Raw genomic sequence first — 14382 nt, 5'->3', positions numbered from 1 at the left:
CGGAGAGAGGATAAGTCAAGGAGAGAGAGGGTGAGACGAACGACATGGGCCAAGAGGGAGCGGCGTCGAAGGCAGTAGCGCGCAGCGGCGGAGGGAGTCTCCCGGCTACTTCTAGATCGGGCCGCCTCCCCCGCGGCCGCAAGATCCAGAAGGCCTTCAACAACCTTAAGATCACCGTCCTCTGCGGCTTTGTCACCATCCTCGTCCTCCGCGGCACCATCGGCATCGGCAGCCTCGCCGGCGCCGGCGGCGATGCCTCCGAAGCCGCCGACCAGAGGGTCATCGAGGACATCGACCGCATCCTCCGCGAGATCCGCTCTGATGCCGACCCTGACGATGACGACCAGCAACAACAATTCCTCTCCCTCAATTCCACCACTGCCACTCGCGACGGCGGCGGTAATGCCACTGACATTACCTCTGCCGTCGTTGCCAATTACACCCTCGGGCCCAAGATCTCCGACTGGGACTCCCAGCGGCGGCGGTGGCTGAACGAGAACCCCGGCTTCCCCAACCTGGTCGAAGGCGGCAAGCCACGCATCCTCCTCGTCACCGGGTCGCCGCCCAACCCTTGCGACAACGCCACCGGTGACCACTACCTCCTCAAGGCCATCAAGAACAAGATCGACTACTGCCGCCTCCACGGGATCGAGATCGTCTACAACATGGCCCACCTCGACCGCGAGCTTGCTGGCTACTGGGCCAAGCTACCCCTGATCCGCCGTCTCATGCTCTCTCATCCTGAGGTCGAGTGGATCTGGTGGATGGACAGCGACGCCCTCTTCACCGACATGGCGTTCGAGATCCCACTGCCTCGCTATGACGCCCACAACCTCGTCGTTCACGGCTACCCGGACCTCATCTTTGACCAGCACTCCTGGATCGGCCTTAACACCGGTAGCTTCCTTCTCCGCAACTGCCAGTGGTCACTCGATCTCCTCGATGAGTGGGCGCCGATGGGTCCCAAGGGCCCCGTCCGCGACGAGGCCGGCAAGATCCTCACCGCCAACCTCAAGGGCCGGCCGGCTTTCGAGGCCGACGACCAGTCTGCCCTCATCTACCTCTTGCTCTCGCAGCAGGACAAGTGGGGCAACAAGGTGTTCATCGAGAACTCGTACTACCTCCACGGCTACTGGGCAGGCCTTGTGGATCGCTATGAGGAGATGATGGAGAAGTACCACCCCGGACTGGGCGACGAAAGGTGGCCTTTCGTTACGCATTTCGTGGGTTGCAAGCCTTGTGGGAGCTACGGAGATTACCCGGTGGAGAGGTGCCTCGGTAGCATGGAGAGGGCATTTAATTTCGCAGATAACCAAATACTGCGGATTTATGGGTTTGCTCACAGGGGCCTAGCGAGCTCCAACATCAAGAGGATCAAGAGGCAGACAACGAGACCCCTGGAAGTCAAAGAGCAGCTGAATCTTGGAGCCAGAATATCCAGTTGATGAACAGATACAGCTGGTTGTGGCCTCAGCCTACCGCAGTCCAAGGTGAGGTTGTGGCATTTGTTTGAGATAGGATGTTTACTTAATTGGAGCATGTAATATTAAGCTTTTGATCTTAACCGTTCTTTATAGAACCACAATATGTGATTTGTGTTTTCAACTTGTGAGGTTTTTCTTGTCGAAGAGTAATGAACATGAAGAAAAAGGAATTTTATGTTAACTTGTTGTATATCCAAGTATGCAATTGTTGATAAATGAAACTTAAATATGTAGCTCGTTTCTTTTGATCTGGTTTGAGATGAATTAGACCTTATATAGTTCATTTAGCTCCGATTAGTTAGGAAAGTGTTCTATGCCAAGTATCACAAGGTTAATATTAGTTTTCCCATTCACCATGGTCGTTATTTGGAAGCTCTCAATGTTCATTTTAGGGGGCATTCGTATCTTCACAGACTGATATCACCTACACTCATTCAAATTCTCACCCTAATTTCCTATGAGAAATGATTGAAGCTTGCTTTGTGTTACTAATCTTTCTCTTTTTTTTAATCATTATCAGTGTTACTTCAGCTCATTTTTTATTTAATTTGATGAGGTTCTTTGTTAAAAAAATGTTTACTAGAGTGTCCAATGTGCTAATATCACTGGATATTAGAGATGTCTTCTTCGCACTTACCCTATATATGATCACTGGATATCAAAGATGCTAATATCGACATCTTTACCAATGACTCATTGCTTGCCTAGTGGAGACATAAGAACAGAAATGATCCCACATGATAATGGAATAAATATTTTGGTTGGTCCACCAGTCAGCAGCTAATAGTATAGCAAAACAGATAAGTACATGGAGAGGTTTCCTCGTATAAATCATAATATCCATACAATTGCAAATGCTTTTAGTATCTTAGGCATTACTTGCAATTATGTCCCAATAATAATTAACTGGAAGGAGAAGAAATTTATTTTAACTTACTGACTAATTCTAATTGTATTAAATTTCGCTTGAAAGGCTTGAATCAAGTGTATGAGATGATGATATACGTAGTCTATCTCCTTCCGATATATTGTTTTATCAACAAGATCAACTAGCATATCGTGTTGATCTTCTTTCATGAACTTTTTTATTAATTTTTATTCTATTGTTGAAGTCATACATGAAGTTGAATTTAATGTCAAGCGAGGATCGTTTTAGAGAATTAAAGATTAGGAGGGAGAAGAAGCTTTTGAGAGGAAAAAAAATCCTAGTTCACTATCATGGACTAAAAGCTCTGAGGTGGCTTATTTAGATGTGCTGCGAACTGTATATGAAATGCAAAAGTTGTAATCTCTTCCCAAAAGACTGAAAGAAATCCACCAGATTATGGTATATATACTATGTATTACATTCTAGAGAGTGAATAGGTATCTGCTTGCTATGATTAGTTTACAACATTAAGAAGCATTTCAATCATTTGGTTGCGTGGACTTTTATCATCTAGATAGATATGAGGCGAAAGAGGAGAGTTTTCTTGCATTGGAAAGACTCAGTTGTCAGTATGATCTATGAAGAAAGATGGAAGTCCAATCACATAAAATCTTGAAGTTTTAAATAAATGCCAAAACTTTGAATCACTGTATACAAACTCTTTTAGTCACTTCAGTAATCATAGCAGAACTCTCTCAACTGAAGGCTGGAAGAACTATGCAAGAAGAGGATATCCTTCTCTTTACAAATAGGAAGAATGGGTATAAGCCAGCAATGCCAATAGCAATCTTAACATGTTTAGGGCTACTATATAATTTTCTTCCCAAAATATTCACTCGAGAGTCATTTTCTGGTTTTTTGGTGTTTCTCTTCCACGGAGTCTGTGTTAGTAGCTGAGGTTCTATGTCCCTTGCCGTTGTATTTGTTCAAGATTTTTTGGAGACTGCTGAAAAATGTATAGATTTCAGCTATAGAGGAAACACTTAAAATGCATCTATTGAAGACTAGTTGCAATGTTATTTTTGCATAGCCTGGGAAGCTTTTAAATGCTGTTCTCTTCCTCGTCTCCTAGTTCTTCAATCACCTCACTCATAACACATAGCTTATATGCGAGTGTTGTTTTGAAGATCTTAAGGTTCTTGCACATTCTTAGTATGTACCAGAAGGGAGGAAAAGTTGCAGATATATCATCATTGTTAACCTCTTTGTCATGGTCATCATGGTGAGAAACACCATACAGTTTTGCCCTGTTATCGAAGATCTCTTTTCTGATAAAGAACCATTGGAACTCTTAGTCTTGTTTCTTATTTGTGAGTGTTCAAAACATTTATGCTGTGTACTCTACTTAAGCCCAAAAGTTGAAAACCTGAGAGTGCAGGTCCATCAGGGATGCTAGGTAGTAGGTATTAGCCTTATACTTGTTATGTTTCGTGGAATATATAACCTTGAACTGATCTCCACCCAGGTCAGTTTGTCCCTGCCAGAAGAGCTTTGGTTGATCTTTCTTGTACCAGGATCAATGAATAAAGGCCTTAAGTCAACATGCTTGGCTAATCATTCCAGACTGAAGTTTCTTATGCTTGTAAGTATTGAAGTTATCTGTAAGTGGCTGACTTTCTCAATCATGTATTTTCTGTCTGTACCATCATCTTCTTTCCTTCCTCCCTCCCTTTCTTTTCTGGATGTATATCAGGCATTGCAGAAAGTACTGGAAATGCCGTATCACTAGGATCTTCTCTTTTGATTGCTGTTTGATTCTCACCCACAATGTCCTGTTGTTTTTAAGGAAGATTTCTGAAATACCATATCTTTCGCAAGTGATCTTTTTTCTTCTTATTCTGTAGATAAATAAGTTTTACTTTCATATATTTGCATAGAATCAGATGCTTGCTATATGGATAGGATATGAAAATGGTTCAGTAATCTAATCATTAAATTGCGAACAACTGTTCAACTTGATGTTGGTCTCTATTGTAAGATCCACAAAGGAAAGTTAGCATGCTGTTGGGGAATCGAAGTGATAAAGGGAACAGGGGATGGCTTGCCAGAGTTAATGAGAACAAAATTTGAAGTTGCAAGGCAGTTCACTCTGTGATTAGAGTATTTATGAGCTAGCAAAATTTTTTTCTCTTTTTTATGCAAGTTTTAATGAGAATCCTGACTCAAATATTCAAACTTAGATTGATGGTAGTACACCTTCTGTCAGACTAAATCAGGATGCTAGAAAGATGAAATGATGCAGAGGTTTATTACTTTTCAATAAATTTGAAGATGATCATATCCTCTTTGATCTATGATTTGGGCAAAAAATCGGTCTACGTTTCTTGTGATCTCCCTGGATGTCTTTGGAAATCTTTAGTATGTTTGTCTCATAGATTTCCATTGACGGTAGCTGGTCTCTCAATAACATCGGTGGAGCTGGTCTCTCAATTTTGATCTATCCTCGAGGTAGTAGCTTTTAAATCTCGAAGAAGGAAGTAAGACATTGCAGATTGGAACGAGCAGTAAAGTCTTGCTTGAAATCTAGTGATTAATATTTCCATCAGACTTGCTTGAAATCTAGTGGATGGATAACTGCGCCGATCGGTTGCTCTCATTAGGACCACGGCGCCTTGCACGTATTAGTGAGTGTTGAGCTGGAGTCGAGAGCGATAGCGACTGCGTCAAGGAAATGGTACAATGATTCCTAATTCGCCTGTCTTCATGCTCGGTAAACGGGCACAAGGAAGCTATTCCAAGGACAATGGCACGGCGATGACTTGAGAGCTGACGGCGTAGCATGCGGATATATTGGGTTGAAGAGCCAAGAAAGAAACGAGTGTGGGAACAGAGACCCTACTTCTCCTCCTGGAAGTTTCTGGCTCGGAAAAGGGGGTGGGGTGTGGTGGTGTTCGAAGACGTACAGGGGAGGCATGTCGGCCACGGGCTGATGATTTAGCAGACGCACGCTACCTGCTCGATAAAATGACTTGCTTCCTTGAGCTGTATCCAGAAATCAGGAGGCGACGGTCAAAGAGGAGTTGATCGAAGCTTGTCCTGCTGGAAACATGGGCGGCTGGTACAAGTGAGGAAACGAGGAGGAGGAGATTGAATTTGACGAGCTCATGAGCTGGTGCATCGGTTGCGTTCGACTAGCAAATGAGGAGGTCAGCAAAAACAGTTGCTGTGTGTTGTCTACTACAAGTACGGGGACGGCGAAGACTTTGTGTCCCGACACTCGGAAGAAGTGGCAGCTTATCATTGGGAGACAGCACGCCTTGACTGCTTAGTTTTCTTCTATGTGAGATCGGCTATTCTCCCAATGGGCTGTAAAAGTTTGACAGGAGGCTTTAAGGTACGTATTAAAATATCATGACAAAGGACTTCCAAAAGTAATGAGATGACGATAGATGTGTTTGGCATGGTCTTCATTCTTTGCTAGTAGAATATATAAAATATGATTAAATTACATAAGAGGAGAAAGCTTAATGGAGGCGTAAGATTGAAGTCAAGTGTTCAACTACAGTAAGAGGGCCCTTCCATTAGGTTCTAGATGAATTAATTATTCATACATAAGATAGAGCTTAATTTATAATGTTCTTAATAGAAATTAGTAACAAAGGTGAGAATGCATATGGACTTGTATTGTAGATTAATATGGGAAGATCAATCAATTAATATTTCTATGGAAGTATTGTTTCTTGATCTGATTTGTAAACCTGAATTTAGGTTTATAAATGAATATATAGGTAAAGAGAAAACTCATTCTCTTTAGAAGAAAAAAATTGATCTCTCAGATGAAAAAACAGGTTTTGGAAGTGTGAGAAGTAGAAGCTAAAATGTAAGTATATAGTAAACATGTTTCTCCAATCTATTTTTTGAGTTTGCCTATTGCAAATAAGCACTGGCAAACATAATTGGTCTTCAGATGCAATATAAACTTCCAATGCTGCACTAAATGTTCTAACAACTTCTGCTAACCATGCCTATTTGTTTAGTTTGTGATTCCTTGATGATATGGTGGAAGCAATAATTAGTTAGTCGAAACAAAAGTTCTTCTGCATGTTACACTTAAATAGCAAGTACTTCAAATACATTTTCTTTTTGTTCTCTACATTCTTTTAGCACTCAAGTAAGCTTTTAGCACCAGAAGAAATGTACTTAAGCTATGCTAGTACTTCTATTCTAGTGCTTAAGCTAGTTTACTATGGTCCTAATCCTATTTAACAAACATCACCTATTTCTTCTCTCAGAATTGTCTAACTAGTTTGAATCTTGTCATTTGAACACCACTGAAGCTTTCTGTCGGTGCCATTCTGCAGCCTAAAAGAAGAATCACCATAGCCATTCAGCTAAGTTATCAGATTACCATCATTATCATTGTGTAATGTCCACTTGATTCTGTTCTATCATTGTCTGCTTTTGGAACCATTAGGTTTTAGTTGATGATACATGGGTTTTATCTGTCAAGTGATTGAATCCTTGCCCAAACTATCCTTTTCAGGCAAAGATAAGCCAGGGAACAACACATATGCTACTTTGATGTATTCTGTTCCTGTCTCCATTCATCTCCCACCAGTGAGTAGCTTCTGGTATGCTCAAATGATTAACTCCTCCTTTTATTTAGTACAAGGTGGCATGCATCTCATTTGCATCTTGCAAAGCCCTCCATCTTGCAGAGTAATTGCAGCCAACCCTGTTGGCCTACACAAGGTAGAAAGCAAAGATCCCAATGATCCAGACTTTTAAAAGAGGTTCGAGAGCATGGTAATTTAATGTTTGGAGGTACAGATCTGCAAGCTCTGTTCCATTATGTTCTTCAGCTCCTTCAGTGTAAGAATCAGTGAGTTTGAAATGCCAAGAAAAATGAAGTCACATATGCATTAATCAACCCTTTTCCTGAGGGATGACTTTGTGGTATGAAAAACCAGTATTGCAAGTACATAGGTTTAACTGGTAGGGAATCCAATGAATTTGGTTGGATCAAGTGCAATATAATTTGAACTCAGAGATCCTGATACTGTACTTACTGTGTGCATGGGGACCTCAGGTAAACTGCAATAAATTTGTGTAGCCTCACTAACTTCAATCTTATCCAACAATTTATTCTTTAATATTAATGCAGGATAATTAAAACTGTAAGATCTGTTTGATCAAAATGGATTTTGACTATTAGGAAGCAAATAATGACTTGGATAAGCTTCAGATTTGAGAGGGTGGGTAATTTGGTGAAATGACAGGCCTTGTTTTGTCATCTGGGATACTCCACCGATGCACCGAACTCAGGTGGACCCACGGTGGGGTCCATCTCAAAGAAGAGCCGCGTTTTTTCTGCTGACGCGTCGGATTCTTTCCCCGAGTTTTATTTTCTTTTCCGTGTCTTTAATTTAATTTTTAGCACTTGACTTTTCTTATTTATTTATTTATTTATTTATCGTAAACGAAAAATTAATTAGGAAAATAAGTGGGAGAAATTAAATGATCTAATAAAGAATTCGGTAATATTTGGTTTCTTTCTTTTTCATTTATTATTAATTATCATTATTTTGTTCTTTTCCTATCATTCAGAGCGATGTGCACCTCCTCGTGATGAGCATTTCACTCCTGCCGCTACTCCCATCCTCTCTCTCTCTCTCTCTTCTCTCTTCTCTCTCTCTCTCTCGTTCGAAAACCCTAGCCCTGGTGAGGTATCTTTCGATTCGTTATCTACGGTCGCGATCCTAGACTCTTCTTGGTGGTTCTTGAGTCGGATCTACGATTTGGTTGTTCGATCCGGATCTGTGCTGGGGTTGGTGGTGGGCTGGTTCGCGGTACGTCTTCTTTTTCTTCCACTTCCTCTTATTTGGTTACGTTTTTGAGCTTCTTACTAGTATTCACCCGTCGATTTCTCACTGGGCTGTTGTGTCTTCGTTTGCCGTTCTTCTCTGCTCGATTCGATGACAATGCTTGTGGCTAATCTGCGCCACTTCTTCTTGAGCCGTTCTTGGTCTTTCTTGAATTTTTTGTCCTATTTTGTCCGGATACTAGTTTTCACGAATCGATTTCTCACTGTACTGATGTCTCTTATTTTGTTGTCCTTTTCTACTCGATTTGATGACAATGCGTGTGGCTAATCGGCACTAATTCTTCTTGAATCTTCTTTGGTTTTTCTGGAATTTGTTCATATTTGTTTGTACACCAGTTTTCACCAATCGATTTCGCACCGGGCTGGCGTCTCTTCTTTTGCCATCTTTTTGCGCTGGATTTGATGAACATGCGTGTGGCTAATCGGCGCTAATTCTTCTTGAATCTTTCTTGGTCATTTTGGAATTGGTTCCTATCTTGTCTGTATACTAGTTTTGACCGATCTATTTCTCACTGGGATGATGTCTCTTCTTTTGCCTTCTTTTTCTGCTCTATTTGATGACTATGCGTTCGGCTAATCGACGCTAGTTCTTCTTGATTCTTTCTTGGTTTTTCCGGAACTTTTTCCTATTTTGTCTGTATACTGGTTTTCACCAATCGGTTTCTCACTGGACTTACACCTCTTCTTTTGCCGATCTTTTTCTACACTATTTGATGACAACGCGTGCGGCTAATCGGCTCTGATGCTTCTTACATCTTTCTTGGGTTTTTTGCAATTCGATCCTATTTTATCTTTTCTACGTTTTGGTTCAGTGTGCTGCAGTAGGAAGGGATGGACTGTGGTTTTCTTTAACTGACTGATTATTTTTCTTTTAATTTTCCTTATTTTGGTGCTACCTGATGCTTTTCTTGAGAGTAATTTGGGACGTCCATTGTGAACTTGAGTTCTGTCTATGGTTACAGATTTCACATGGTGAAGGAAGATGGTTTATTTGCAGTTTTATAGACAATTGTTATATGTAAAATTTTGATATTGTAGGGTCTGGTTCGAATACCCAGCATGTGTCATGCTCTATTCTAAGATATCTGAAAACCATGATGTTGTGTAGTGGAATAGCTTATAACTGTTTTTTTTTTAAAGTTGTGCTTTTGGGTTTTCTGCTTTTCATGTTTAAGAAATATTTAATGGGTGTAACATAAACCTTGCATCGGGTCTACAAATACTCTCTTCTTTGTTTTTTTTTCTTCTATTGTATGATGTAGTTTAATCTATTTGCAGGATCATGATCAGCAGTAATTCATGGAAGACGTTGATCAGGTTCTTTAAGTATAACAATATTTACAATTATGGAATCTATAAAGATGAGCTTGGTGTTTCATATTACTGCTTCATTCCCTTCTGATGTCTTTCTAAGAGATGGGTTAGTCATTTAATCTCTGATCTCGACATTGAGGTAGATTTCTCACGTCTCATTAAACCATCACCTAGAAATGGGTTCCTCTGGTGGTACTTCTGAGATTGTTGAATCAAATGAAGAACCAAATTTGGATAATTACTTTGGTGGATCTAAGACACTACGTATTAAGCTCAAACCTAGTGTACAAGATGGTAAGTGCCAGGATGTAGAAGATGACCTTGATCGACTTTTGAGGGCGATTGATCTCAGGGCCTCATCTGGGGTTCTTGGTCCCTCTTGTCAGCCAGGGGTTGACTTGATGCGAAAGAATGCCCTGAAGAAGCCAGTCAAAGTTGGAGGATCTCGACCGTCGGGCATAGGAATATCAGAATCTGTCACTTTAAAACAGTCTTTAAGAAGGCTATGCATTTCCCAGGCATCAGAGATGGCTGCTATGAAGAGGCTATCAAAGCCAGTTAGCTTATCTAGGACCTCCGAAGCTGGAACAATTAAGAGGCTTTATGCATCTGTCGTGGTTCAATCAAGTGACTCTGGTCTTCCTCTAAATGGAGAAAAGACAAATTTGGTCGAAATATCCATCATGCCTGAAAAGGCCTCACCAGATTCTTCAAAAAAGACAAATGGATTTGGTCAAGGGCAAAATTCCGAGTCATGTGATCGGGGTGCTGTTTCATCTCTTCTATCTGCAGTTCCCAATACACCCAAGGTAACTAGGATCAGAATTCAAGATATAATTAAGCCTACATCGGAAGAATCCTGTGAAATTCAATCAGCTGCAGTCGAGATAGGAAAGAAGGGAAAATCAGTTTCTAAAGCATCCATATCTACCTCACAGGCAGTTGCTGCATCAAGCAAGGCTATCGAGAAGCCATGTTTAACCAAGCCAGTAAATAAGAACATGACCACCAAAAAGAAAGGAAAGCCTGAGCCAGCTTCAGCAACCACTGGTTCCACCAAGCATAGTGAAGTAAACAAAAGTGGTGAGACTCTGCCTACAACCAGATCATGTTGTCCGAAGGAATCTGTCAGTCCTGCATGTACCACACCTACAACCAAATCATGCCGTCGTAAGGAACCTGTCAGTCCTGCATGTACCACACCTACAACCAAATCATGCCGTCATAAGGAACCTGTCACACCTCCATGTACTACGCCTACAACCAAGTCATGTCGCCCTAAGGCTCCTCTTGCTCCTGCATCGAGCACTGTGAATCCTGCCGCATTAATTGATAAGGCCAGCATTGATAGTGGTACCAACAAAACCTTTTCGACCCCGAATATCCATGGCAGCAGTAGAGTCGTCAGTGTTAAAGCAAGTGAATTCTCTAGATCAAGAGAAAAAGGAGAGTGCTCTCATAGTTCGAAAAGCAGCATTGGGGATTATAGTAGCAGCACTAGCATCAGTGAGGAGAGCCATCAGAGTGGTGCTAGTGTGAAAGGCTGTAGACCTCACATGTCAAAGGATGTGAGATGGGTGGCCATCCGTCAGAACTTAATTCAACATGGAAGCTTAGGTTTGAAGAATTTTAAGCTCCTCAAACGACTTGGTTGTGGTGATATTGGAACAGTTTATCTTGCCGAGCTGGTTGGTTCGGAGTGTTTGTTTGCATTGAAGGTCATGGATATTGATTTCCTGGTTAGCAGGAAAAAGATGCTGAGAGCACAAACTGAAAGAGAAATATTGCAAATGCTGGATCATCCTTTCCTTCCAACCCTCTATGCTCATTTTACAACGGATAACCTCTCATGTTTAGTTATGGAGTATTGTCCAGGTGGCGACCTGCATGTTCTTCGACAGAAGCAACCCTGCAGGAGTTTTTCTGAACCAGCCGCTAGGTATATAACCTGCTTGTACATTTTACATCATGTTTTGTCAGGAAAACAGACTTAGCTATCCATCATTCTAGTTTCATCCAAACCATGTCAAGAAGCAACTGGAATAGACTGTTATGAGAACCTAAGCAATTGATGAGGCATACAATATAATTTCTATAGCATTAAGTTCAATTAAGATTGGTTCACTCTGCTTAATTTACTTTCTTCCACAAGATTAGTGAAACAGACTTGACAAGACTCCTTTAAAGTGAGGCATTAGTTGGATAAAGAAAATCACTTTGTAATGAACCATTATTTGATGTGTTGGAGGCGAACTTCCATCCAAACAACTGCTAAAAGCATCATGAATAGTTTTCTGCTACTTTTTGAGGTACATACATGGAGCACTGTTATACAACTGCTTTTCAATCATCGTATTTCTGTACATATAAAAGAGCATGCTGCCCAGAAAATGCTAACATAATTTCTTGGATTAACTTTCCTTTGATAGGTTATGTTTTCATGAGACTAGAGTATAGAATTCAGATTGGCTTTCAGGCAGAAGTAGCATTGTTGCTTCACAAAGCTCTTAAGTCAAAATTTGAATGATATATCCGCTTAAAATCTGACCATGCACCATAGAAATTCCAGTCCCAGCATTATTCTTGCTCTGGTGATTAATCAATGTTTTAAGAGAGTTTCTGTTGTCCATTCTGGATTCAGGCATGCCATTAATGTTCACTAACTTTGCTACATGTTGCCTTTAAAGATACAAACTCATTCTTAATGATGGTTATTGCAGGTTCTATGTTGCAGAAGTGCTCCTTGCTTTGGAATACCTACACATGTTGGGTGTGATCTACCGTGATCTCAAACCAGAAAATATTCTGGTTCGTGAGGACGGTCACATTATGCTCTCTGATTTTGACTTGTCTCTCAGATGCTCTGTAAGCCCGATCCTTCTCAGATCTGCCTCGTTAGGCACACAAGAGTCTGAAAAGAAGCTCTCCGGACCATGCGCTGAAAATAGCTGCATTGACCCACTTTGTCTTCAGCCATCTTGGGTTCAAGTTTCTTGCTTCACACCCCGTTTAGTATCTTCCACAGAAGCGAAGACACGAAAACTAAAATCTGAAGTGAGTGGGCAGGTAAGACCACTTCCGCAACTTGTGGTGGAACCCACTGATGCACGCTCCAACTCCTTTGTCGGGACTCATGAATACCTAGCTCCCGAGATCATTAGAGGAGATGGACATGGAAGTGCTGTGGATTGGTGGACCTTTGGGATCTTGCTATATGAATTACTTTTTGGTAGAACACCCTTCAAGGGACCTGGAAATGAAGAAACATTAGCCAATGTGGTTTCTCAGAGCTTGAAGTTCCCTGAGAACCCATGTATGAGCTTTCATGCAAGGGATTTGATTAGAGGTCTGCTAGTGAAGGAGCCTGAAAATAGGCTGGGATCAGTCAAAGGCGCTGCTGAGATTAAGCAGCACCCATTTTTCGATGGATTAAATTGGGCCCTAATACGTTGTGCTGCACCACCCGAGACACCAAGAGGCCATGATGTTGGGACCCCTGTTGTGTTCCGTAAGAAAAAAGAAGGTAGATGTCTTGATTTCAGGGCGAATGGGGAGGATGTGGAATTCGAGCTCTTTTAGAGAAATTTCTCTAGTCTAAAGTGGAAGAGTGCACTTTGGCTTGGTGGCTTTTGTCCATCTTTATTTGGTACTCGTTGTTGCGACTATCTGTTGATGTAAATGTAGGTCTAAATTCCCACTGTTAATAACATGAATATGATTTTAGAAAACATCAGCATCTTATCCACACCTACTACAAATTTTGTCCTCTCGAGGAAGGCCATTTGTATTGGTGGGGGTATCTGAGAAGCAACTTGTACAATATATTGGGCAAGCAATTCCTATGTGACTGGTGGAAGTCAAGGTGTAATTGCGTTAGTGGATTTGGTGCCAGGTGGGAGACCTATTTGAGTTCAAGATATGCAGTAGCCCCTGCTTCTATGTTTTTCTTCATTGTTATCTGTTGGAAGCTGATGTACCCATACTGTTGCATCTCACCTTCCTCGAGCCTAACTTTTCTCCTCCCAAATATGTCTGATTCTTATTACCTCTTTCAGATGATTTTGATAGCATGGATGATTTGTCGTGTTGAGTTTAGATGTTCAAGCCAACTTGGTGGTCTGATGGTTGTCAACAGGCAGGCAGTTGGTTTTTTCTTCTTGCCACTTGCTTTTGAGATATAACTAGCAATAACGAAGGCTGATGGATAACTGGGGGATTAAAGAGGTGAAAGTGAGGGATCGTGGCGGTAAGAGGATATCGAGGTCTATGCCAGCCATGGTTTTGATACACCGGTATGATGCTTGCTAGGGATATAATAATTACGTTTTTGTATGTGATTTTGTTTCAGTGGCTGCAAACCGGCATATGGAGTTGTCAGAGCATGTTCAAAAGGTTTTTCTTCCTGCAGTCACCGTGATTGTTTCTTGACAATGCTTATCGACACATATTAAGCGATCGGCTATGGTAAGATTGTTGGTGAGCAACTTAAATGATTAACATTTTCAAAAAAAAAAAAATATATATATATATCGAATGAGATCTTTAACCATTCAACCATTGATAAATTGGTTTAATGTTTAAGATGTCAAAATCTCGATATTTGATAAATTGATTTGAGCCCAGGATTTTACTATAAATTGAAGATGTATTTGATGCAAGCTTTGGTAAGTTGGTCCACCAAACTAGTGTTTTTAAGGTGTGAAAATAGAAAATATATTAGATGAGATTTTAAATGCTCTTGATGAGTTGGTTTAATATATCATTATCAGACTAATTTTTAAGACGTCAAAATATATTAAATAAGATTTTGAATCCTTAAAAGGATCAAGTAC

The 14382-nt window shown here is 41.0% G+C and overlaps 2 protein-coding genes across 2 annotated transcripts; both read left to right on the top strand.

Annotated features, from left to right (window-relative positions):
* LOC135583628 (probable glycosyltransferase 2) lies at window positions 1–4185 on the top strand. Its single transcript, XM_065169634.1, has 2 exons — window positions 1–1490; window positions 3878–4185. The coding sequence occupies exon 1, from the start codon at window positions 45–47 to the stop codon at window positions 1443–1445; it is 1401 nt and encodes a 466-aa protein (XP_065025706.1). The 5' UTR covers window positions 1–44; the 3' UTR covers window positions 1446–1490; window positions 3878–4185.
* Window positions 4186–7946: 3761 nt separating this feature from the next.
* LOC135651667 (serine/threonine-protein kinase D6PK-like) lies at window positions 7947–13316 on the top strand. The gene is made up of 3 exons (XM_065171938.1): window positions 7947–8201; window positions 9515–11489; window positions 12271–13316. The coding sequence occupies exons 2-3, from the start codon at window positions 9727–9729 to the stop codon at window positions 13127–13129; spliced, it is 2622 nt and encodes an 873-aa protein (XP_065028010.1). The 5' UTR covers window positions 7947–8201; window positions 9515–9726; the 3' UTR covers window positions 13130–13316.
* The last annotated feature ends 1066 nt before the right edge of the window (window positions 13317–14382 follow it).

The sequence above is a fragment of the Musa acuminata genome, chromosome BXJ3-10, assembly GCF_036884655.1.
Source record: "Musa acuminata AAA Group cultivar baxijiao chromosome BXJ3-10, Cavendish_Baxijiao_AAA, whole genome shotgun sequence".
Taxonomy (NCBI): Eukaryota; Viridiplantae; Streptophyta; class Magnoliopsida; order Zingiberales; family Musaceae; genus Musa; species Musa acuminata.
The sequence above is the reverse complement of the archived record's forward strand: the minus strand, read 5'-3'. Positions and strand labels throughout refer to the sequence as shown.